The following is a 27,680-nucleotide window of genomic DNA, read 5'->3' on the forward strand; positions in this document are numbered from 1 at the left end:
ACCTGTAAAAATATTCTCCAGACATTAGACTGGACCCAAAAAGCTCTCAGTAAAGCTCCTGCATGCCACCAGATGGCCCCATGTGGCTCTGGGCCAGGTCGACCACGCCCCAAAGTAGTAGAGCCACATATAAGTGCCATCCCTGCCAGCTGATGTCAGTATCTGGATTTTTTTGCACTCTCAGACATGGGCCATTTACCAGTTGTCAGTACCAGTACGCAGATCTCTAACTAGGGGCTTCTTAAGATGGGGCACTTCTAAGAATACATACATACATTTGTGACTTTCTTAAAGCGAAAACAGTAGTGGTACACTATGGATCTTTTAAGCCTGTATTCGGTTTATGAGTAGCAGGCAATGCACGTGCCAGCTGTAGTACGGTTTGTGGATGACACCACTAATATCACAAGATAACAATAGAAAATAGAAGGAAATAACATAACAATTAATGTATGTGCTCTACGTACATACCAAATGTGAGGTCTGCGGGTACAATGCTGCAAGCCATAAATTGACTAAGGATGTTGCTGGCACCAATATTTTCCCCACACCTTGTGGCCATGCAGCCTCTTCAAGCACTGCTATAATGTATGCACTGTAAGCACATAGGCATGTACCACACATTGATGGAACTTGCATCTTTTCCAAGTATACTTTAAGTGTTCATATGGCATTCACTCAGATTGATGCTATGGGCCTTTCACTAGTTTGTACCATCTCTGGCCTACACATACTTCTACTCTATACACTCTTGGTATCAGGTGAATTTAATGCATTCATAGATTCTCAAAACAGGGTCTTTGTTGTACTTTAACCTTAATGATGACCAATGCAGTTACGGGAGACTAAAAAGCATAGGTCCCTCCAAAGAATAACAAGCATTTACAATGCAACGGTTTCGCCTTTGTAAAAGTTTGAGCTATTGGCATTGTGACAAATTTTGTATTTATGTGTTGGTTTTGAAAGCAGATAAATAAATGGCATTGTCATTTACAATGCCAATAGCTGAATCTCTCACAAATGCAAGACCTATTGCATTTGCACACACACACACACAGCCACACACAGACAGAGCCACACACACATACAGAGCCACACACATAGACAGAGCAACGAATTATGCAACAGGGGAGCAACGAATTATGTTTAAAAGTTGAATGAATTAGGAGGCAAGATATTATGAAACATAATGCAGTCCATATTTTGATAGCATTTCATTATTTGGTCATTTTTGCACATGGTAATGATGTCTGGGCAAAGATTATGTGGCAAATCCTTAATTAGGAGAAGAAAAAACTGCAGCCAAATAATTTCAATGGCCCTGAAGATAGTAGACGTACCAATGAAGGAAACGCAGCTCTATACACCCACTTCAGCAGCGTATCAAGTGACATCCCACAACATTTCTTTTCCCACCAGAAAGATTCTGATATGAATAAAAATTAAAAGGCACCTTTATTGTTAAATCACCTTCGGACTCCAGCACGGTTATTTGGCGGTGCTACAGCACCCCCTTCGAACCTACTTCCAGCGCCTATGTTACATATTAGAGATCTGTATACAAAGGTTGTTGGGTTCTGACTTTTCAGAGGGAGGAAGGTGTTATCCTCACTTCCTGCCAGAAGAGCTCCACAGGTGGCTGATCGGTCAACCTCTTTCTCGGGAGCAGCCATACTAGCAACATTGATATGTGGAAACCTGGCCAAGGGCCAGCCGGGGGTTTAAATGAAGCCCCCGAGGCTAAGGAAACTGACAGCGGAGCAACTGTCAGATTCAGATCAACAACAACAACAACAACAACAACAACAACAACAACAACAACATCAACAACAACAGAGAGAGAGAGAGAGAGAGAGAGAGAGAGAGAGAGAGAGAGAGAGAGAGAGAGAGAGAGAGAGAGAGAGAGAGAGAGAGAGAGAGAGAGAGAGAGACACAGAGAGACACAGAGAGAGAAATCAGGAGTCCTGCTCGGGACGGAAGGGTTGGGAAGTGGCTATGCCTTTCGATCAGTAGGTAGGGGTACATACAGTATTGACGACCACCCTAACCTCTTTTTCTAATAAAGGCTACTTCACAACACGATGACAGGCCCGCCTCTGAAACCGCATCCTACACTCACCAAAGCCTAAAAATCAGCTCAAAGAAAATGCCATGACTAGCAACGCCGAAAGCGGTTACACAGCGCATGTGCGACAAAAACGCAAACAAAACTTTATTACACAGCAGAGACGAACACAAAAGTAAACAATGGGACTAACACGGTCTAATTTAGCTCATGCTTGTTAATCTAAACGTTTACGACTGTAGGGAGAGCTGATGTTTCACTGCAGCACATATAAACCTTCACACACATGGTGAACTCTTAAAATGAGCACTCTGGTCTTTGGTTCCTAATCTTCCACGGACACAAATGTTAAAAATAAAACTACGGGAAAGCACTCGAAAGAATCTATATAGCACGCTAGACACACACACCATAATAATCTGCTCTTGTGCAAGCCTAACCCCAAAAAAAAATCTAGATATAGCAATACACAAGACCATAAGACTTCTCTAGTCAAACAGCCTGTAAGACCCATGCTCTGCACAAGGCTTGTTTTAATGCGCCTGCGGGTATGTTCGAACAGTGGCCTTTGATTTAACTTCACGTATTTACTCTTTCGAAATTAACCAGACGTTAGTATTTAATAGCTCCAAGCGGTATTACCAATGAAAAAATATATATAATTAGACTAATTTAGAAGGCAAGGGCTTATGCCACTCTCACAGTGACATTTCCCTCAGCAAGTATCCCGAGGGGCAAAAGTATTACAGTGCGGTTTCTCACAGCTCACAATTATCACTACTCTTTCTTAAAGCCCCTACTACAGCCCCAATCCATACATTCAAAGGACCCTCACACCCCAAGGTGTTACCCCCAAAGGACCACCCTCGTGACTTACACCCTTAAAGATAATCCTTCCAGAAATGTCCCATTGAAACTACTCCCTGCAGCCCTTACAAAGGCCGTGCAGCACAGAAGCTGCTAGCCCCACAGCACCCTCGGTAGCACAGTCTCCACTTCCTGCTGCAGTCATATCTCCTTGCTACCGCAGTCCTATACTGCACCCTCCCTGGGGCCCACCACGGCGCCTCTTCCGTAGCCCACCTTATTTTTCTACCCCCCTCAGAACATGTAATCACAGCCGTTCCCCCTACTCACCGGCGGGATTAGCAGCGACGAGGAGCACAGCTGGAGCGGTACAGCTGGTGCTCGGAGTGAGGCTGCCAGGAATGTAAGGCCACACCCGGGCCGGGCCCGCCCCCGCCCTCTCCCCTCTCTCTACGCACCAAGCGGCAAAACAGATGCCGGACTGTGCAGCGCCGATGGGCCATACACTGTACACATATTTCATAGAAAGGGAAGGAAAACAAACAGGCCCGGCAGCGATAGCTTCCTACAGCACGCTGACATATTGCTCCGGTGTACTAGCCACCCCACCTATGATCCGTCTTCTATAGAACCCGTCGGGGGGGCACGGCACCCTCAAGTATCAGAGGCAGTGTCAAGGATGTGAATGTTTCGGGAAAGTGTAAACACTGCCTTATTTTCGGCAAACTTAAAAAAAAAAAATACACGAATGTCTGCGCACGTGCGTGACATGCATCGGCGACTATTGTAATGGCATTTATATAGCGTCTACCACCCCTGAAGAGGAGTTTGAAGCATCTAAAAACGAAACATAAGGAGTAAACATCATCCCACAAACCATGAAGCAGCCAGGGCCACAATTAGCCCAATAAACGATACATACACACAGACTTCCGGGACCAGCCCTACTGGCACTGCCCGATTGTCCCATAAACCAGTGCGACCCTAAACACAAGATTGCAGGAGCAACAACTTTTTCTGAACACTAAGTCACTAACGCCCAATAACAGAAGGAAGGACTGTGTGTGCCAGCTGGTTCTCTATAGTTGCTAAAGTCGCTTTTATTTGAATGCGCAGCACTTACCCCTCCCGCGCCTCCTTCCTTCTTGCCCTGCTGACAGGCACTCCTCGGTTAGACCCCATTAGGGGCGCAGTCCGCTGTCGCTCCGCGGGCCCGGGAGTCAGTCCTGCTGGGATGTGATCCGGCAGACCCGAGGTTGTGGCACACATCACCTGCCTGCTGATGGAGGCTACACACGGTGTCTGTCAGCTATGAGAAGGCAGAGCACGCTCCGTCAGCCCCTCCGCCACACCTGGAGCTGTGCGAGCAAGTGTTCATCCCGGTACTTAAATATAGACCCAATTGAACACAGTCTGTCTATGTAAGTATGACGAGAGACAGCGCTGGTGAGAATAATAAAATATTACCGAAAATGCAACTTGATGCAGAGTTCACAACGGAAGTACCATTTATTTAAATTTCTGCTCTGCAGGAAACATGAGAAAGCCCCGCCTCCATCCAATCAAATAATAAAAGTATCATTAGAATAAGTCGGTATTTTAGTTGCGAAAATCATTCCTGATAGATAAACCGCAGAAGTGTAAAATCCAAAGCATGCTGGTTTTTCTGCGTTTTACATTGGTCAAAGTAAATGCGCGTTAGGTAATAACCCCTCGTCATTAGGTAAGGCACACACATGGTGAAATGCTCTTGGAAACATGCTTAGTTTAGGAGATGAGCGTGTCTATGAAACACCGAAGCTGATGGCGGCAGCGGGCGTTAGGACCCAGCAGAGACAACGGGAGGCGGCGGTGTGTGTGGATATCACTGGAAGCCTATAGAGAGTGCTGCTGAACGTTGCCTTCAATCTGCAGCTCAGCAGCAGCAGCTCCCAACCAGGGCTCGGAGCCTCACTGCTCCCGGAGCACCAGACCGGCGGACAGCATACAATGGAAGGCGCCAGGAGGCGGGGGTGCCCGGGGAGCACCACCTGAGCCGCACCGCACAGGGCTCACCATGAAGAAGCCGCCGGTGATAAGTGGAGGGATGTCTGGAGGCATCCGGGCAAGGGGTCCGTGTGGAGGGATGTGACAGCCATTGTAGAGCAGATCAGAAGCTGCGCGGGAAGATCACTCATCGTTTCAACCCTTCCAGTCAGATTTAAACAAAAACCCTCCACAAACCTCACTACAGCCACTGTGCCGATGCAAGCACACTTCAGAAATACCCACAAACACTTAACAAACAGCCAGTCCAACCCTCTCTCCAGCCACTGAGCTTCCAGGTCAAACCCCTCTTCACACCCAATGAAACTAGACCAAACCACAAAGCCTTAGAGCCAGGCCAAACCTCACTATAGTCACTGATGAAACCACACTTCACACACTTTTTTTTCCTTCCCAAAAAAAAAAAAAAAATGAAAACAAGTCAGGTCCCGGGCCGGCAGCCAATCACAGCGCGGCCCGGGGAATGACGTCACGGGGGTGTCCCGGGCGGCAGCCAATCACAGCGCGGCCCGGGACACACGGCAACAAGGGGGCGGGGCTTAAAAAAAGAGTCAGAAACGCCCACGATTCGCGTTCTGACCGTGAAAAAGTAATTGACAACGATGTCTTCCAATGGCTAGCCTCCATTTATGGAGCTAGCCAATGGAAGAAGGGGAGTGTTCAATTCCCCCTAGTGTAAACAAAAGCTTTCGCCCTGGGCGTAGCACCTGCGGTGCTACGGCCAAGGTCGAAACCTAAAAAGGTTCTACACCTTCGAAAATGTTGATGTATATTGGAAGAACAATCACACAATGCAGCACTTCATCATAGCTTTCTTAGTTTATTTATTTATTAATGTGGTTGTTGAGACCTTGAAATGTAGTCTGGTTTCGATCCAATTTTATGACACTTCTTCCTGCTTTTCACGTTTATTCAACATCTTCCTCTTTAATTTTGCTATTTCTTAAGTTGTTTTCACACAATATCTCCTTTGTTAGGAGACGCTTTTCTGCCAGGAAAATATAATTATTGAACATGGTTAGTGTTGGTAATGTTTTGTGTTCACTTCAATACTTTTTTGTTTCGTTTTATCTTATCCTTTTATTCTTGTTCTCATGATAAGCTGATGCCACGTAACTCTAGAATTTTCACTGCTCATAGTCTGCATCACCAGCATGTACCACCCTGGCCACTCTACTTTTTGTCTGGAAGTTCGTTAAGGAGTGTACGTGCCTCCATGTCTAGCTCAGGAAGGTTTCACATAACCTCATGAGGCTGAGTGGACACCTCAGTCCTTCAGTTGGCCTCTTGCTCGAGGTCTGTTTCCACTCAACATTGACATTGATCTTAAAACTGAGAGAATGTCCTTGAGAGCGAGAAAGGTACTCTACTTTAAATTGGTGTCTTTACTATTAAGAAGTAGGGGTGGGTGGGAATAGGTAACAGACACAAAGTCTTTTTTCAATGCAATCCATGAGGTCATCATCGATGCTTACCTTAAAATCTGTCCATGAAGTTAAATTGTAAGTCATCCATGATGTCAGCAGAAGAGCAACTTTGAAAAAGAAAGGAATTGTTGGTTAGCTACCTAAAGGACGCAGGAGGGAGACCAAGCGAAAGTGACCCCCATTTCCACCAGTGAAGTTAGGCAAGGCAATATTCTCTCCTCAAAAGTTGTATTTTAGGACTCTGGAGCACATGCCAGAAACTGCAGAAGCACGTATTGAACAGCATGCTGCAAGGGTGCAGTACCACAGACAATTACTGACTGTCTTATGGACTTATCGTCACAAGGGTGCAATAGTGCAAGGCATTACTAAATTAGCAGGGAGTGAGTCTCTCTCTTACCGCAGGGGTGGGTTGGTCACTTGGCGGCTAAGTAAACGTGGTATGATGAGGATGGACGAGGCAGTAGAGTACTCAACTTTTAAATGTAGTTGTGCTTCACTCTATGTATGTGTATTCAGGAGTGCATTTCAGTCTGTAAACATTCAATATTTTATCATTTCAAATCATGCAGTGCCGAGAAAATATTTCCACTGCTAGTCTCTACAGAACTACACTTGCTGTTGAAAAAAAACAAAAAACTGAGTTGCACTTGATCTCACTGTTGATGCGGGCTCTCCAGTCTTGCCCTTTTAGTTAAGGCTCAACTTTTCATGATCATTTGCAAAGTTGTATTTCTCTCTAATTGGGTTCACAAATATTGTGATCCAAAAAAGGTGTATTTATTTTATAACCTAAATCTTTTAATGCACCCCCTCTACATTGTCCTCTGATACATACGGGTGTCAGACCATGGCGACCTGGTGTCTACTATACCTTTCACACTCATTACCAGATCCCAAAGGGCAGCTCTTCAAACATGACTAGCTGCCTCTCACCAATCAGGTGACTAGCTTGAGATTTGTATTTTGGGTGCAGAACTGGGAATCCAGATAATGGAATATATTTTGACATTTCGAAGTTTTTGAATGGACCAATAACATCCAAATAAGTGAGTATTTTGCAATGTGGATTGTGTGCCAAACAGGAATTACACTCTAGCACTTTTTATGTGATCTGGGGCAAAGAATACCTATGAAATAAATCAAACGGACATACTCTTTTAAGACATGCAGACACTTGGCCCCTACAAAGTTTTGTCCTGATTGGAAAATCTAGCACCAGTCTGGAATAAACATTTCCTCAACCCAAATAAACAGCTCCTCAACCCATTTCTGGCCAGGGGTGTATGGTCTTGCTCTGGATTTCTACTAAGAGCACAGCTTAACTTACATCAGAGAAACAGTAATAATGTTATTTGGAAAATGTCTAGAATTAGGAGACATTGCAATGAGGCAATGGAAGTTATGATTGCATAACTAAGGAGAACTGATCACTCTAATGTCTTTCTAGGCTTTGGATAATAACCATATCGTCCTTTCAACTAATGTTCTTTTTAGTAAGTGTCACTAACCGAGTGGTACTGTCCCTTAACAACAAACAAGAAGAAGAAACTGGGGGCATTAGTGTGCTTGTGTGTGACTAAAAACTTTTAGAACGCTAACGGTCATATTTTCACACAAGAACAGGAAGTAGCCTGTATTTGGTAGGTTTTAGGGTGCTGTGATGGACTGGCAACTAAAACTGTCCGATTTCAGTTCCTCTAATTCTTAGAAACTACCATAGGATTCATTAGTTTAAGTTTAGCCACTGAACTCAAACACAACACCCTCACTCATGGACATTCAGAAAAGGAAACATCCCACTGCATTCTATAACATCAATTCAAATGTACAGTATTCACAGATCTTAAACAAAACTAAGATTCATTGTATAAACCCCCCCATTTGTAAAAATCAGTTAGAAACCAACCTGGGTCCATATGGTGCAGAGTAAGTCTCACCAAAAAAGTAGCTATAAACATATTGATCTAGATCTTCAAATATTCCAACTCTGGACCTCTGGTACTCTTCAATATCCCCAAGGTACTCTTCCAAATCACTGACAAAATCAGTAAACAGCATTCGATCATGAATGAACAGGCCATTATTGAAAAAGCTTTTGATAAATTTCTCGAGCTCTTTCCAATGATGGAAGTCAGCTACTTCCTGCTGCAGATAACTTTGAACCAAATATTTAAATTCATCTACTTTGATTGGATCAAGAACCTTGTTGAAAAATCGAATAGACTCCTGGTGTGCGCATTCAAAAACACCAGAGCAGCCTTGCGGGTTTAAGTGTGATCCTTTCTCACATTCTTGATCATGGTTACATTTCTTAGAGTGTTTATGTCCTGATCCTTTTGATTGCGTTTTCGTGGTCTCTGAACTTTCATCTGAAAATTTGGAATCATCAGTATGACGGTAGGCTTGGAATTCCTTAAAATCCGGTTTTGCATTTGCAGTCTTTTCTTTATTAGAGTCATCTTTTCTTTTATTCTGGTGTCCATCAAACATAACTTTGGTAGAGTCCTTAAAGTGCCTGAAAGTAGATTTCACTGAATCTGAGAATTTCTTCAGTTTCTCTTTAACTGCTTGTTTAGCCTGTTTAATCTTTTCTTTGTGGTGTCGCACAAATTCCTTTGTGGAGTTCTTCATAGCATCAAAAGTATCCTTAACAGAACCAAAAAAGGAATGTTTGGACTTCTTTTTGCTCTTGGTGTTTTCTCTTTTTCCTTTGTTCTCTCTAGCTTCAATGTACAACCTTTCCCATAAATCAGAGCGTTGTTGCTCAAAGGTGAGTTTTTTCTCAAGTTCCTTTAATCTTTTTTGCATAGTTTCCATCTCTTGGTCGTCCGTCAATGATTTTACATATTCTTTGTTCCTGAAAGACTGCATATAACTATATTCATTAAGTTCATCTTTCAGGGCTTGTATATTTGATCTTTCTTTGTCCAACTCTCTTTTTAACAAATGTGTCTCTGTTATGAGGGTCTCCTTCTGTCTCAGAACTGTATGACTAAATAGCTTTTCTCCTTCTAGTTGTTCTTTCAGCTTCTGATTTTCTGTAAGAATCGATTCAACATTTGTGTCTTCATTCCTCAAAGTTATCACTGGTTTTAGCAGTTTCTTTGTACCAAAAACATTTTCCTCATTCTCTAGTGATTGCCTTAAATCCAGATTATTAGCAGCTTGGTTTATCTTAAGGTCTGGAAATGATAACTTCTCATCTTGATGTACTTCCAAACAGGTTTCATGTTTCTCACTTTCTACCTAAAATTCAATAAACAAAACAAGGAAAATGTAAGATTTAACTCACAAAACTTCAAGCTGATAATTACATTTACTGAGAGTTGACTGGTGTAATTTACACTTGTATGTTAATGACCATGGAGACCCCTCTGCTTGCCCACCCAGTATTCGCCCCTCTATTTCAGTTTCTCTCTTAGCCATTGCTCTTTATTCCCCCCCCTCACTCCACATTTAACAATCTCATAACAAATATTTTTGATGTACAAATTTCACTTGGGATGTTAAATTTCGTCTTTCAGCTCTCTGCAGTTTCCCCACTCCTTGCCCCCTTCTTCAGAAATGTTGCTACTGTATTTTCATTCAAATCGCCTTCATTAGAATCTTATCTTCTCCACTTCCTCTTTATTGAAACAGACAACATAATACTACTGAGTAGTAGTCTACATTTTAAAGAGGAAAATCGATGAGTGAAGACCTATGATTATTTAGTTTCAGAGTCTGTTATTCATCTCTCTTATTCCTCACCCCATTCTTCCCTCCTCTTCTTTCCCACCCTTTACTTTACATAAATGGTTCTATCCTCAGCTATCATTTGTCTTGTCCTCATTATCTCTTACAGTCAGTTTTTGACAAAGCTCCTTCCATTTCATTACGTCATCACACACTGCAAAATCCACGTGTACCAGTTACATTCTCAGTAATTTCACCAACAGCCATTCAATCATATCTCACACCCATTTCTCTTATGAGGCACCTGTGTTTTGTAAACACAAGGAGATGATGGGCTGAGAGCTGAAACTTTTCAGACACTCACCCCCACTCACAGATCTGGGTGGAATCCATCATCGTTCTTTAGCTCACTTCACCACCCCAGTTCAGACCCAGCTATATGTAAATCAGTCTTGACCCTGTTTTTTAGCAAGGGACCCACATCTAGGCATACCCTGCCAATTTAGGGCAAACTTTTTTTTAGCAAGGGTCCCATGTCTGGGCATACCCTGGCAACTTAGGGCGAACCTGTGTTTTGTAGCCAGTGTAGGACTACATGTCCTTAGCCAACCGTTGGGAGTGTTCAACTATCTTGTACCTAATGTTTCGGTTATTAGTGTAGTCCTAATAAACAGTGTTGTGGTGTACAACTAACCCCCCTCTGATCACTGTTCCACAAATGTATTATCTCCCAATAACTAATCACACCATATATATAGAATCTGTACTAACCGCTGCGCTTATGGCTAGTCAGATATATCTTGATTACAACTCTGAGGGTAAGCAATGATCTATGCATGACTTTCAATTGAGTATCCAAATCCAACATTGATAGTCGCCACTTTGACCATTCAGTGTCTGTAAATTGTAATCTTCCCGTCTAGCTTTTATTCCTAACACTTTCATTAAGCGGTTCTGACAGATGGCTGTGTCCAGTAATGTTATGGGTCTACCCACTTCACTTAATCCGTATAAATCTTATAGCGACCTACACTGCATTCATTTCCAGATACTATTTTGCAGCACTCACCATCATGGCAAATAACCGGAATTGGTCTGATCTTACACCAAACCGGTCTTGGTGTAAGGATGTATCACCATTGAAAGTAGTCGTCCTTCTTGAGGCAAGCACCCTTCTAAAGTCCGGCACATTTACATTTTAACTTAATGCCGCAAACCGTGGCAGGCTCATAGTTAAGCATCCACTGTTAATAGTGAAAGACTATTTTCATCTGCCTGTCCCACATTTGTCGAAACAAACACACTAGTTATGGGACTTCAGGCCCCTTTTCATGTGGTGACAGAAACATCCTACTTAAAGAGATCGGTCTATGGCTTCCAGCTAACAAAGTGTTTTCTATTGGTTTGGTCACCAAACTATTGTGGTAAATATTTAATACAAAACTTCTACATCTAGCTCAGTAAGCCCCTCTTGCTCATAGATTTGTTTAAGGGATGCCAATTTTATTCTCAGTCTGGATATAGCCCATATTAAGGTAGTCCACATGCTGGTCAGTTCTTCAAGAACTGAAGGACAAGTTACTTACCTATGGGAACGCCTTATCTGGTAATGAAATAATCTAGCCACAGATTCCTTACCATAGAATATTCCAGGCATCAGGCTGGATCCAGAAGACACCCTCGCACCCCAGTAAGTGGCGTCTGTCAGCTCCACGCAGCGTTGACGGCACCAGAAGTGATGTCTGCGTCACCTATATAGGTTCCACTTCGGCACACTGGCATCTATTACTTTTCACAAATTTTCATGCCAGGAGCACAGAGCCATAACGTAGTGTGATTAAAACAATTAGGGCCATGAAAGGGATCAGTCCTGACCCTACAAACCTGTCATAGGATGGGTGGATTGGTAAGGAATGTGCGGGTAAATTATTACCAGAAAAGGCGTTACTGAAGGTAAGTATCTTGTCCATCTAATAGAGACATCAAGCCGCAAATTCCTTACCTTAGAATGGATAACCAAGCAATAGAATTCTCAGAGAATGGACTGCAGACAAGTTTAGACCAGGAGGTCCTTCAAGATAGAGCGGCCATAAAGGCCATCCCTGCGGATTTGACTGTCCAGGCAGTAGTGCTTATTGAACGTGTGCAGTGACAACCATATTTCTGCCTGACAAATGTCAAGGACTGGAACATCACATTGCAAAGCTGTGGTCGCAGCCTTAGCTCGGGTGGAATGAGCTGTTTCTAGGCCAGAGCATTGCAAATTTTGATGCAGAAGATGACCCTTCACAAGATAGTCTTTATATGTACCACACAACCTTTCTTTGCTCCAACATACCCCACGAAGAGTTGGTTGACCAACCAGAAATATTTAGTGGGGTCAAGGTAGAACAACAATGCTCTGTTTGGGGCCAGACGGTGGAGTTGCTCCTCTTCTATTGAGGGGGCGGAGAAGCATACAATGGCCTGAGGCCTTTGCTCCACTCGAGATGAAAAGTGTCGCCGTGTGAGTGCCGCCCTAGAAACTCCGGTAGAAAAGGGGGTGGTGATGGACGGAGCATCTGAATCAATTTACTTACACTTACACCCAGTCAAAAGATCTGGGTTTAATCCATCACCGTTCTTTAGCCCACTCTGCCACCGCAGTTCAGACATGTCTATATGCAAATCAGTCTGACCCTGTGCCTCACGGGAACAGTCCAGCCCGAACTGCCAAGCCATGTCTTCCCTGGACCGGAAACAAGCTTCCAAAGACCGGTTTCTGGCATTCCAGCCGTCTTCAGCCCGGCTTGCTTGAATCCAGTGGCAAAGTGAGCAAGGGACTCACGTCTGAGCATACCCTGCCACACTTATGGCGGCCAAAAGAGGTACAAAAGGGGGTGGTGATGGACGGAGCATCTGAATCAATCAAACACTCACACCCAGTCAAAAGCTCTGGGTTTAATCCATCACCGTTCTTTAGCCCACTCTGCCACCCCAGTTCAGACATGGCTATATGCAAATCAGTCTGACCCTGTGCCTCATCGGAACAGTCCAGCCCGAACTGCCAAGCCATGTCTTCCCTGGACCGGAAACAAGCTTCCGAGGACCGGTTTCTGGCATTCCAGCAGTCTTCAGCCCGGCTTGCTTGAATCCAGTGGCAAAGTGAGCAAGGGACTCACGTCTGAGCATACCCTGCCACACTTATGGCGGCCAAAAGCGGGTGGTGATGGACGGAGCATCTGAATCAATCAAACACTCACACCCAGTCAAAAGATCTGGGTTTAATCCATCACCGTTCTTTAGCCCACTCTGCCAACCCAGTTCAGACATGGTTATATGAAAATCAGTCTGACCCTGTGCAATGTGGGAACAGTCCAGCCCGAACTGCCAAGCCATGTCTTCCCTGGACCGGAAACAAGCTTCCGAGGACCGGTTTCTGGCATTCCCGCCGTCTTCAGCCCGGCTTGCTTGAATCCAGTGGCAAAGTGAGCAAGGGACTCACGTCTGAGCATACCCTGCCACACTTATGGCGGCCAAAAGCGGTACAAAAGGGGGTGGTGATGGACCGAGCATCTGAATCAATCAAACACTCACACCCAGTCAAAAGATCTGGGTTTAATCCATCACCGTTCTTTAGCCCACTCTGCCACCCCAGTTCAGACATGGCTATATGCAAACCAGTCTGACCCTGTGCCTCATGGGAACAGTCCAGCCCGAACTGCCAAGCCATGTCTTCCCTGGACCGGAAACAAGCTTCCGAGGACCGGTTTCTGGCAATCCAGCCGTCTTCAGCCCGGCTTGCTTGATTCCAGTGGCAAAGTGAGCAAGGGACTCACGTCTGAGCATACCCTGCCACACTTATGGCGGCCAAAAGCGGTACAAAAGGGGGTGGTGATGGACGGAGCATCTGAATCAATCAAACACTCACACCCAGTCAAAAGCTCTGGGTTTAATCCATCACCGTTCTTTAGCCCACTCTGCCACCCCAGTTCAGACATGGCTATATGCAAATCAGTCTGACCCTGTGCCTCATGGGAACAGTCCAGCCCGAACTGCCAAGCCATGTCTTCCCTGGACCGGAAACAAGCTTCCGAGGACCGGTTTCTGGCATTCCAGCAGTCTTCAGCCCGGCTTGCTTGAATCCAGTGGCAAAGTGAGCAAGGGACTCACGTCTGAGCATACCCTGCCACACTTATGGCGGCCAAAAGCGGTACAAAAGGGGGTGGTGATGGACGGAGCATCTGAATCAATCAAACACTCACACCCAGTCAAAAGATCTGGGTTTAATCCATCACCGTTCTTTAGCCCACTCTGCCACCCCAGTTCAGACATGGTTATATGCAAATCAGTCTGACCCTGTGCCTCATGGGAACAGTCCAGCCCGAACTGCCAAGCCATGTCTTCCCCGGACCGGAAACAAGCTTCCGAGGACCGGTTTCTGGCATTCCCGCCGTCTTCAGCCCGGCTTGCTTGAATCCAGTGGCAAAGTGAGCAAGGGACTCACGTCTGAGCATACCCTGCCACCCTTATGGCGGCCAAAAGCGGTACAAAAGGGGGTGGTGATGGACCGAGCATCTGAATCAATCAAACACTCACACCCAGTCAAAAGATCTGGGTTTAATCCATCACCGTTCTTTAGCCCACTCTGCCACCCCAGTTCAGACATGGCTATATGCAAATCAGTCTGACCCTGTGCCTCATGGGAACAGTCTAGCCCGAACTGCCAAGCCATGTCTTCTCTGGACCGGAAACAAGCTTCCGAGGACCGGTTTCTGGCAATCCAGCCGTCTTCAGCCCGGCTTGCTTGATTCCAGTGGCAAAGTGAGCAAGGGACTCACGTCTGAGCATACCCTGTCACACTTATGGCGGCCAAAAGCGGTGCAAAACTGCTGGCATTGTACGTTTTCGGCAGAGACAAACAGATCCAACCAAGGCTCTTCCTAATTCCAAAGGAGGCCTTGCGCTACCTACGGATAGAGACACTATTTGTGATCCACTAGGCATTGACGGCTGAATTCGCGCACCCTGGCTTTCAGGGGACCTGCCAGGTGTTAAACGACCAGGGATATGTCATGTCTAGAGACACAGGGCCTCTTGACAAAGGGTTCAGGACCCCATCCACCCTGTTTGTAGCAGTACCACATGGCGGTGGGTTGTCCGTGCACACCTCAACCAGCTTTCCCTTGATGGAAGGGAGAAAAGCTTTCAATGCCAACTGAATCGCTTATAGCTCTAGCAAGTTGATGTGGAGTCCAGATTCCGCTGGATACCAGAGTCCTCTAATCTCCAAGTCTGCTAGATGGCCGCCCCAACCCAGGAGTGACGCATCTGTCACTACTGTGTGATCTGGTTGGAGAAGCGTGAGCTGGTTCAGCGACCCAGGGAACGGGGATGGGTGGGAGGGGGTCTCAGCTACACAAGGAACGGGGATGGGTGGGAGGGGGACTCAGCGACACAAGGAACCGGGATGGGTGGGGGGGGTCTCAGCTACACAAGGAATCGGGATGGGTGGGAGGGGGACTCAGCGACACAAGGAACCGGGATGGGTGGGAGGGGGGCTCAGCGACACAAGGAACCGGGATGGGTGGGTGGGGCCTCAGTGACACAGGGAACGGGGTGGGTGGGAGGGGGGTCAGCAACACAGGGAATTGGGTGGGTGGGAGTGGGGTCTTTCACAGGGAACACAAGTAACGCGGGTGAGTGTGGGCAGCGACACAAGGAACGGGGTGGGAGAGAGGGTCCGCGACACAAGGAACAGAGGAGGGAGGGAGGGTCAGCGACACAAGGAACAGGGGTGGGAGGGAGGGTCAGCGACACAAGGAACAGGGGTGGGAGGGAGGGTCAGCAACACAAGGAACAGGGTTGAGAGGGAGGGTCAGAACAAGGAACAGGGGTGGGAGGGAGGGTCAGCAACATGGGTGGGAGGGAGGGTCAGCAACATGGGTGGGAGGGAGGGTCAGCAACACGGGTGAGAGGGAGGATCAGCAACACAAGGAACAGGGGTGGGAGGGAGGGTCAGCAACACAAGGAACAGGGGTGGGAGGGAGGGTCAGCAACACAAGGAACAGGGGTGGGAGGGAGGGTCAGCAACACAAGGAACAGGGGTAGGAGGGAGGGTCAGCAACACAAGGAACAGGAGTGGGAGGGAGGGTCAGCAACACAAGGAAAAGGGGGGAGGGAGGGTCAGCGACAAGGAACGGGGTGGGTTGGAGGCACGTTCAGCGACACAAGGAACAGGGGTGGGAGGGACGTTCAGCGACATAAGGAACGGGGTGGGTGAGAGGCACGTTCAGCGACACAAGGAACAGGGGTGGGAGGGACGTTCAGCGACATAAGGAACGGGGTGGGTGGGTAAGCGACACAAAAAACGGGGGTGGGTGGGAGGGAGGTCAGCAACACAAGGAACAGGGGTGTAGGAGGTCAGTGACAAGGAATGGGGTGGGTCAGCAACTCAAGTAACGGGGATGGGTGGGAGGGGGTCAACGACAAGGAACGAGCATGAGTGGGAGGCGGGTCAGCAACACAAGGAACGGGTGTGGGTGGGAGGAGGGTCAGCGACACAAGGAATGGGGATAGGAGGGGGGTCAGCAACACAGGAACTAGGGGTAGGGGTGGGGTGTTAGCGACAATAAATGAGGGTGGGAGTGGGTTCAGCAACCCAGTGGTGGGGTCAGCAACATAGGGAACGGGGGTGGATGGGGGATAATGCGACACAGGGAAAGGGGGAGGGTGGGAAGGGGGTTAAGGCGACACAGGGAACCGGGGTGGGTGGGAGGGGGGGATCAGCAACACAGGGAACGGGGTGGGTGGGGGGGGGATCAGCAACACAGGGAACGGGGTGGGTGGGAGGGGGGATCAGCACCACAGGGAACGGGGGTGGGTGGGAGGGGGGGGATCAGCAACACAGGGAACGGGGGTGGGTGGGAGGGGGATCAGCAACACAGGAAACGGGGTGGGTGGGAGGGGGATCAGCAACACAGGAAACGGGGTGGGTGGGAGGGGGATCAGCAACACAGGGAACGGGGGTGGGTGGGAGGGGGATCAGCAACACAGGGAACGGGGGTGGGTGGGAGGGGGATCAGCGACACAGGGAACGGGGTGGGTGGGAGGGAGGGGGGATCAGCGACACAGGGAACGGGGTGGGTGGGAGGGGGGATCAGCGACACAGGGAACTGGGTAGGTGGGAGGGGGGATCAGCAACACTAAACGGGGGTGGGTGGGAGGGGGGAATCAGCGACACAGGGAACGGGGGTGGGAGGGGGGGAATCAGCGACACGGGGAATGGGGGTAGGTGGGAGGGGGGAATCAGCGACACAGGAAACAGGGGTAGGTGGGAGGGGGAATCAGCGACACAGGGAACGGGGTGGGCGGGAGGGAGGGGAGAATCAGCGACACAGGGAACGGGGGTGGGTGGGAACGTGGATCGGAGACAGGGAATGGGGGTGGGAGGGATCAGTGACACAGGGAATGGGGGTGGGTGGGAGGGGCGATCAGCAACACAGGGAATGGGGTGGGTGGGAGGGGGAGATCAGCGGCACAGGGAATGGGGGTGGGTGGGAGAGGGAGATCAGCCACACAGGGAACTGGGGTGGGTGGGAGGTGGGTCAGCGACATAGGGAACAGGGGTGGGTGGAAGGGGATGTCAGCAACAAGGAACGGGGTGGGTGGGAGGGGAGAGGAGGGCCAGCAGCACAGGGAAAGGGGGTGGGCGGGAGAGAAGGGCCAGCGGCACAGGAGAATGGGGTGGGCGGGAGGGGAGGGCCAGCAACACAGGGAAAGGGGGTGGACGGGAGGGCAGGGCCAGCGGCACAGGGAAAGGGATGGGCGGGAGGGCAGGGCCAGCGGCGCAGGGAAAGGGGGTGGGCGGGAGGGCAGGGCCAGCGGCGCAGGGAAAGGGGGTGGGTGGGAGGGCAAGGCCAGCGACGCAGGGAAAGGGAGTAGGCAGGAGGGCAGGGCCAGCGGTGCAGGGAAAGGGGGTGGGCAGGAGGGCAGAGCCAGCGGCGCAGGGAAAGGGAGTGGGCGGGAGGGCAGGGCCAGCGGCACAAGGAAAGGGGGTGGGTGGGAGAGAAGGGCCAGTGGCACAAGAGAAAGGGGGTGGGCGGGAGGAGAGGGCCAGCGTTGCAGGGGAAAGGGGGTGGGGGAGGGCCAGCGGCACAGGGAAAGGTGGTGGGCGGGAGGGGAGGGCCAGCTGCACAGGGAAAGGGGGTGGGCGGGAGGGGAGGGCCAGCTGCACAGGGAAAGGGGAGGGCCAGCTGCACAGGGAAAGGGGGTGGGCGGGAGGGGAGGGCCAGCTGCACAGGGAAAGGGGGTTGGCGGGAGGGGAGGGCCAGCGGCACAGGGAAAGGGGGTAGGCGGGAGGGGAGGGCCAGCGGCACAGGGAAAGGGGGTGGGGCGGGAGGGGGAGGGCCAGTGACACAGGGTAAAGGGGTGGGCAGGAGGGGAGGGCCAGTGTTACAAGGAAAGGGGGTGGGTGGGAGGGGAGGGCTAGCGTCACAGGGAAATGGGGTGGGTGGGAATGGAGGGCCAGCATCACAGGGAAAGGGCGTGGGCAGGAAAGGAGGGTCAGCGGCACAGAGAAAGGGGGTGGGTGGGTGGACGGGGAGGATCAGCAACACAGGCAAAAGGGGTGGGCTGAAGGAGGGAGGCTAGCAGCACAGGGAAAGGGGGTGGGCGGGGCCAATAGCACAGAGAAAGGGGTGGATTGCCAGGGCCAGCGGCACAGAAAGGGGGCAGGAGGGGGGGCAGGGACCTGCAAAACAGGAAAATGGGATGGATAGAAGGGGTGCCAGCCGCACAGGGAAAAGGGGTGGGTGGGAGGGGGTCCAGCAACACAGGGAAAGAAGGTGGACCAGTGGCACAGGGAAAGGGGTGGGCCAGCGGCACAGGGAAAGGGAGGGTGGGAGGGGGTGGGTCAGCGGTACAGGGAAAGAGGGTGGTCCAGCGGCACAGGGAAAGAGGGTGGATGAGAGAGGGTGGGTCAGCGGCACAGAGAAAGGGGGTGGGCGGGAGGGGGTGGGCCAGCGGCAAAAGGAAAGTGGGGGCCAGCAGCAAAGGGAAAGGGGGTGGGCGGGAAACCAGGAACAATGGGTAAACAGAAAAATAACACAAAAGACCTGGGTAAATTGCAATACTAAACAACCAAGGTCTAGTCAGAGATACCAGCAAAAAGGACAAAGCTAAACAAATTAACGTATCTTACTTTCATTTATTCAAAACAACCTCCACACTGCCACTCTGTTTTAGCTCTCAATACTCATTTTCTTTTCTAGCGACCTTGTGAAAATAATGTATTTATGCGTTGCTTTTCATATAAAAATGTATGCATTTACCTCTGTGTGTAATACGAGTTGATATTGTGATATACACTCTCTCTAATTGATAGAAGCAATATTTCACCCTCTTCCTTAGAGTAGAGGAGGTTGTTTTGGATAAATGAAAGTAGGATAAGTTAATTTGTTTAGCTCTGTCCTTTTTTGCTGGTCTTTCTGATTGGACCATTGTCGTTATTTATCGCAACATGTTTCTGCCAGCAGATGCACAAAGGGTCAGTGGCATTTATCAAAAACAAAAATGCAAGGCCCTACCCAACTAAACTAGTTGAGCCTACCCCTGTGTATTGTGGTAGAAGAGCAAGATAGTCCAAAAGAAGTTTAAACTGTAAAGGTTATACTAAAACATCACATGCCTCCATGAGACCTTATATAATCTCTAATAAGGCCTCATGGCCTTCCTGTGTCAGACTGTCATCAAAAGAAATCGCCATGAGTCTTTACCTATTGTTAGTGACTTCCTCGTGAACAAACAATGGTTTACTATAACCTCTTCAGTTTAAAAATCATTATTCTATATGGGATTAAAAATGTAGTGTGAAAAGGTGATAAACCCAATGAAGGGCTAAACCCTGTTCTCATGGACCCTAATCATAGAGGTAAAAAATTGACTTAAGGGCCAACTGGCACTGTGCAGCATTCCGGAGCGGAGGATCTTCTGAACTATCACAAAATAACAGCATAGATTTACATATCGGAGTCTATAGAACTATGGCTTTCTTTCATTTATGTGTTCAAAGAGCCAAAATATAAAATGCTTTGGCCTGTGAAGCTTTTCTATGTATGTCTAAACTCAACTGGAATTTTCCGAATGTATAATTGGTATGGTATGACGATATTCATAGTTTGGTTTTAAAGCAAACATCAAAAGAGCATGTTGGCAATAATGTTTTAGCATAACTAATCAGTTATTTTAATCACCTTTCAAAAGATATTGCGGGACGCCACACATAGACCGTGATATGAACAAGAGTTACTTACCTGTAATCTGTGGTTCTCCAGTATGGGTGTCTTTCATAGATTCACATGCCTGAATCATTCCCCGTCGTGGGAGTGGGAGTCCCACAGTACATAAAAAAGCAATAATATGCAATAATATCCTTGAAAAAACTTGGTAATAACCAACCAGGAAGTAAAGTAGCCCAAGCTACAAGAGCAAAAAGATCCACACTCATGACTATCCTAGTCATTTTGTATAGTCGAAACTGCAGCCAATCAGGCGGCAGCACACACCAGAATGTTCTCCCCAGAGGCTCAGGCTCTCAGATTTTCTCGCACAGGAGTGAAGCTAAAAACTTCCTAGCCAAGAGCCTCTGAGGGGAGGTGGGCGGGTTGCATGTGAATCTATGAAAGACACCAATACTGTAGAACCACAGATTACAGGTAAGTAAGGAATATGCTACTTACCAGTATGCATCTGTTCTTGGCATGTAGGGCTGCTGACATTCATATCTGTGCATAGATCACCGCCTAGTGTTGGGTCCGGATGATTGCACATTGTTGTCCTGGAAGAGTCTTCGAAGTATCAAGAGATATGTGGCTCCTCCCTCGGACTACAGTGCGCATGAGCATTGTAGCAGGGATTCCGTTCTCCTACAGAACTGTGCATAGAGATCTAGAACCTTAGTGAATTAGGATGACCCAAAACTCACCTCAGTATCCAAAATCCCCTTACCGAGCTAGCTACAGTGTCTCATTGGTCATAACAAACTCCCAATGACTTAGACAAACCAGAACATGAACTTAGGTTACCTCAGGTATCGTGGAACACATGAACACTCTTTCGCTCTATAATCATTTCAAACCAGAACTGTAGCAGGGTTTCCGTTCTCCCACAGAACTGTGCACAGAGATCTAGAACCTGGGTGAGTTAGGGTGACCCAAAACTCACCTTAGTTTCAGAAATCCCCTTACCAAGCTAGCTACAGTGTCTCATAGGGAGTAATAACTTCCCAATGACTTAGACAATCCAGAACATGAACTTAGGGTACCTCAGGTATCGTGGAACACATGAACACTCTTTCGTTATATAATCATTACAAACCGAAACTTGGAGGCAAAGAACACACGTGCAAGTTTGAAATGTTTATTTTTCAATGCAAAGTTCTCAAACGCAGTATCTTATATAATATCAACATACATATTATAAAAACCAGAGTTAGCAGCATAGTCACTAGTCCATAATAAGCGAACGGTGATAGCATATTATAATGCAAAATCTATAGAACTCTGTATCACCTATATTTCGCGCACCCTATTTAGAATATTATATTATATCTAAGAAGGTCTCATTTGGGTTCTAGCAGGGCGGGCCCATACCTCTAATTCTCAGTAGGAGGAGATCACATCAACAGCTACCAGCTCTCTGCATGCGAAGCATCAAGTGTGTTGATTCATTCCCTGTAACTCTATCTTAAACCCGCGTAGAGCCCAATGTTGGCAGCAACATTATTTGTGTTATGTCTAATGTAGTGCGAGGATCAGGCTTTCAGCAACCTTGTGTTAGGTTATTCTTAGAGGGTGCAGTTCTCAGTGTGCAGACAGTTGTACCAAACACGACTGATATCAGAGCAATAACATATTATTCTCAAATAAATCACATCTTTCGTCTAGGTTGAAAGCTACAATAACAATTAGGTGTCGTGTGCAAACTGAAGCCGAAGGAAAATATGTCGTTTAAACATTTAATAAACTCATGCTAACTTAACACAATATATAGAAACGCAGTAACCATATGACAGAACTTGGAGTAACAAGGACACGTGCATATTTGAAATATTTATTATTCAATGCAATGTTCTCAAACGCAGTATCTTGTACAATACTAACAAACAGATTATAAGAATCAAAGTTATCAGCATAGTTACTAGTCGATAGTACGCAAACTGTGATAGCATATTATAATGCTGAAATGAATAGGAATTAACAACACCTATTTCTCACCTCCCTATTTAGCATATTATATTATATTATGAAGGTCTCTTTTGGGTTTTAGCAGGGCGGGCCCATACCTCTAAATGTCAGGAGGAGAGGATCACATCATCAGCTACCAGCTCTCTGCATGCGAAGCATCATCAAGTGTGTTCTTGCATTTCCTGTAACTCTATCTTAAAACCGCTTAGAGCCCAATGTTGGCAGCAACTGTATTTATGTTATGTCTAATATGGTGCGAAGATCAGACCTCCCAGCAACCTTGTATCGAGTTATTCTTAGAGAGTTCAGCACTCACTGTTCAGACAGTGTACCAAGCGAAACTGATATCAGAATAATAACACATTATTCTCAAATAAATCACATCACTCTTCTAGGTTGAAAGCTACAACAACAAGTATGTGTCGTGTGCAAACTGAAGCCGAAGGAAAAATAGCGTTTAAACGTGTAATAAGCTCATGCTAACTTAACACAGCATATATAAAGAAGTATCTATATGACACCCCCCCCAATGATCCGAGCACGGTCAAAAAAGGAAAGCCAATACTAGAATAGAGGCATCACATGAAAGCAGAGTTCAACAATATTGAGCTAAGCTAAATGTAAAAAAAATGTATGAATGCCTATAGTGGCCAAACACGAGGCCACTCACTAACGAGGAAGTCACTAACATTTACCAAAAGACTGCAAAGCAAGGCCTCCATAGTACAACGATATAGGACCAAGGCTGTATAAATCCAAATGTGTATAAGAAAAAAGGGCACTTTTCAAAAATATAAAAGTCACGTGCCATAATAATGAAAGTCTCCAAGGCATCTCATGATTGGACAGAATATGCAAAATATGCAGCAACAGCTTCCAACATGAAATCACTGTCATCATCCGAAAACAGTTCAGCCATCCAATTAAGTAATGGGAAAGAACATACATGCTCCTCAAGCACCGGATCCTCTAGCAACATCAGAGGACAACTCGGTGGGTTCTCAAGAACGCTATGTGCCAGAAAGTCATGCGCCGCTGCGGGTATGTCCCACTGACCCATTAGTCCATGCATCGCTGCCAAGGCCATAACCCTTTCGCCAGAACAAACCAACTCGTGAGCAACTACGGGGCTCATCAGGGGATTAAAATCGACGTCAGGAGAAGTCTTCAAGCAGAGACACAAATCAATGGCCCAGTCGAAATCACAGCTCAGGCAATGAAACACAGGCTGGACACATGTGAAATAGGAAAATCGAAACGATAATCCAAAAGCCGTGCTTAAAGTCGCAAGCGGCAGGGTGCCATAGTAATCAAGCATCCGGTTACAAAACAGTGTCAGGAGGAGTTGAACGGCTTCTTGCGCAGGACGGGCATCCATGTTTTATAAAGCAAAACAATATCAAAACGCCTGCAGCTAAAGCCAGCAAAACAGGGAATCCGCCAAACAAACTTGAAAATATAGAATGAAAAAACGCGGGGATGACACCAAATATTTTTTCAAAGGTAGTCACAAGACCACTGCTAACTAATTTAAAAAAATGAGCGAGACCAGACGTGGAGGAGGCATTAAAGATTTGATGAACCAGCTCGTAGAAATGAAACGGCAAGTCAGTATTTAAAAGTGCCTGCACCTCTGTGCGTGTGTTAGCTATGTGAAGGACATAAGTTTCACGGGCCGAGCTCAGGGCCACTTCTTTTTTAGACAAAAGGGCTCTTATTCTACTCATACCATTGAACTCCGCTTTCAAGGTTGGGATGCGCGGCCAGATGGAAACATCTGAATTCCCATGTGTGGGAGGATATAGCACATTTTTGCAACACACCACACGTTCTGATACAGTTACCACATAAGCGATACCGATAATTAAACCACAACAATCCTCGTTATTCAAAAGCAAATAACTACCATTTGTCAATAATGTAAATGTGGGAACTATCGCTGGAACCGGTGTGCCTTTAAAAACACAAGCCAAATTAGGCCGGTCCTGATTACAAGAACCGTGTAACTGGATGTGTCGGCATATTAATGAACGGTCAGGCGACTGCGTGCATTCTTCACCATTAAGATTCACTTCCTTTCCATCCTTTAGACATCGGTATGTGTATGGTAAAGACCATGCCTCATGGAGGAATGCGCTGCCTAGTGGTTCATATCGCCCTATCGCAATGTATCGCATACAATTAGTGAATTTGTACTAAGCAAATGGTAATGTAATTAATCCATGGATAAGCCACGTTGCTGCAGTGGCTTCAGCTACAGAAAACGGTAAAGATTCTAACCTTTCAATATGTAACATAGAAAATGATGCATCACGCATTGAAAGCATGCACTGCTTTCCAGTCAAATTAAATGGGGCAAAGAGGGAAGACACGTTCATGTAACTCCAGGGCACCCGGCCCGCCTTAAGTGTCTGTAGTGTCCATGCAAACTGCATTACAGAACGCAATTGATTTTGACCATTGTATAACACAGACACCTCATCATGCACAATGTCAACAACAGAAGAAACAATATTATTCAACGTGTAAATTCGGGAAGAAAGCATGTTAATACTGTTATCGACAACTGCAAGCACTTTTTCCAAATTAGCTTGGTCAATAGCCCTCAGTCGTTTAGCAGCTTCAATTTGTGAAAATTTCCAAATCTCATTGTAAATCGCATAAATCCACCGTTTAGTTCTACCCTTAGCTGGGCCTTTTATAAAACATTTAGATCTACATTATCACTCAACTGGGACAGATGTAGTTTAACAGCCGCTAATGTGGAATGTTGGAGCCAATTCTGACACAATTTGCCCACTGAGTAAGTTGTAACAGTATGATCAGCCTCAAAACGGGGATCAGGTCTGACTTGTGTAAAACCTTCAGACAAGCCCAGAAAACGACGTTGGCAAGAATCAGAGCTTCTATGCCACATCAGCCAACCCTTTGGAGCCAAACTGGATACATTAAAGGATGAAATGTGCAACAGTGTTTGTAAATCACGAATGGATAATTCAGTATGATTACTCCAACCGGAATATTCTTCTAGCTCAGGGATAGTTGGTGTATTTAATTTTTTAGAAGTTGCCAATCCAAAGCATGTTGTTTGTTAAATGGTAGAATTTAGAAACAACATGTGATTTGGGATGAGACATGCACGGTGCAAAGCCTCAGTGCCTTGTACCTGCCAATTTTTGGTACCCCAAACCGATTTAAGGTCAATTATTTCCTTCCATAGCTCGTAGCCATCTACAGCTAACTAGTCTAGAAAGGACTTCGAATACAGCATTTTAGTATCGGTAAGTCTAACTTTGGACATGGACTTTTGTGTCATTTTAAAATAAAACGACTCAGGATTTGATTTATTAAAGTCTGTGAAATAAGTGTATTTTTCCAGAAATGTACTGGAGCTGCCTTGTAATGGAGCTGGGCAATGTTCCCACTGTGTGTAATTCACATTACCCCTCCTGGAACTTGTTTTATGCAGAAAATGATTACCATAATGTTGAAAGCAAAACAAATCACCATAATTAATAGAATCTAAGAACAAATCGTCAGCATCAAAGGCAGCATAATATTTCAAATCAGAGAATAATGCTTCCACGGCCTGAATATGCCAATCATCAGAACGGATGTTTTGTTTCACTACATCCCCCATATTCACTCTAAGCACATTTGGAACATTAATCACTTCAGTGGGGCCATGGATTTGAAACATAACCGCATCCCACACAATCCTATCAAGGACAGGCCAAGCAGTGATGTTAACTGTATTCAACTCTCTTTTCAGTCTTTGCGCTGAATGTGACGAGAAAAGTGGGGCCAATGTTTCATTAAGGTGTCGAATTCCTGTTCTCTCTTTGACATAGTGTCAATCGATCAGACGGAAAAAATAAAACACAAAACCAATTGACATAAAAAGATAAATTGAAAAAAGTACCAGCCAAATATATGTCCAAGGGGGAATCAAAAAATGTTTTTTTAAATAAGGTGACATATCTTGCTAAACGTGAGGGTTTTTTCGAATGTGTTGAAGTAGAGTCAAAAGAGCATCTGGATTCAGTGGCCAAACGAGTCTGTAAATCGGGCATTGATAAATCAGTTGGATAGGTATAATTCAGGTCATCATTGTTATTAATAGGAAAAGTGTTCAATAAAGGACTGGAAACAACAGGCATCTCGAAGGTCACCACTGGCTCAGCACTAGAAGTAATAGCCAACACAGAATGTCTCACCATGGAAGGACAGGATAATGCCGGTGTCATGCTATGAAGAATCGGCCACCCTGTGTGTCTTGACATTGTCAATTGAGATAAATCTGTTTTCCTTACGACCTGGAAGTGGTGGTAATATGACTGTTCTCGTGCCCTTCACTCCAAGTACCCGAACCGGTGCACGATATGAAGGACCAAATTCTTTCTTGTTATCGATCTTCTCTCGAACCAGTTCTCCAACTTGTGGTAGCCAGCCAACTACCAGGATTTGCAATGCAACATCCGACGTGAGGGCAAATGTTCCTTAGCTAGACTGTCTCTGGTCTTTTGTAGATCCTGTAAAGCATTGCAATGTTCATCTACGTCAAAGGCCGCGGCCTGGGCCTTGCAGTCTAGACCGTCGAGGTCAGGAACATACATCTTGATACCAAAGAGGATTTCGTATGGGGTCCGCCCACCCAGAGACCTTCTAGGGAGATTATTAAGAGCACGCTGCACACCATTGAGGTGGGCTAGCCAGTTTCTGCCAGTGCCTATAACTCGAGCTGTCAAAGATTGCTTTAAGTTACGGTTCATTCGTTCCACTACACTGTTACCCTCAGGTCTGTACGGAGACGAAAACTTGACTTGGACCCCCAATGTAACCATAGCATCCTTATACGCCTTAGAGGCGAAAGCCGGACCCTGATCCGAATGGAAGGTACCACAGGCAAAAATCCCTACAAAGACACGCAAATCTCTTATGACAGTCCGTGAATCAGTGCTGCGATGGGGCCATACCCACACAAAGCGTGTGCATGAATCAACTGCTACTAAGATGTACTTATACGCAGTATCAGAAGAAAAAGTACAGCAGTGATCTAAATAAACACATCCTAGTGGTTTATTAGAAATGTACAACTGTGTCTGTGGAGGACGCGCAGCAGTCGAAGGCTTGATTTGCTGGCAAATGTCACATTGAAGGACATAATCACGCGTCTGTTTGTACAGTCCCCGCCACCAGAACCTCTGTTGTAACTGAGTTACAGTGGCTGAAACGCCCGCATGCGCAGACGCCACACCTTCATGAGCCGCTGTAATCAGAGTAGCTCTGCGATCTGAGTTAGGAACCAAACGTTCACCAACATCAGGAATTTTCACATAAGGAACCTTATCGGGACTTAAGTGCTATGTGTACTTCGAAGGGAACCCCGCAGGATATTTACCTCCCTTCTCAGTGGCAGCTACAGCCGCCAAG

The 27,680-nt window shown here is 46.6% G+C and overlaps 1 protein-coding gene across 2 annotated transcripts in view; it reads right to left on the reverse strand.

Moving 5' to 3' along the window:
* Window positions 1-27,680, reverse strand: part of CCPG1 (cell cycle progression 1) — a 314,779-nt gene that overhangs the window by 14,295 nt on the left and 272,804 nt on the right. For both annotated transcript variants that reach the window (XM_086958333.1, XM_086958332.1), the window contains exon 8: window positions 8,255-9,594. In XM_086958333.1, coding sequence (XP_086814459.1) covers window positions 8,255-9,594 — 1,340 coding nt within the window. The remainder of the gene's footprint in view (window positions 1-8,254; window positions 9,595-27,680) is intronic.

The sequence above is a fragment of the Lissotriton vulgaris genome, chromosome 2_1 (genome assembly GCF_964263255.1).
Source record: "Lissotriton vulgaris chromosome 2_1, aLisVul1.2, whole genome shotgun sequence".
NCBI lineage: Eukaryota > Metazoa > Chordata > Amphibia > Caudata > Salamandridae > Lissotriton > Lissotriton vulgaris.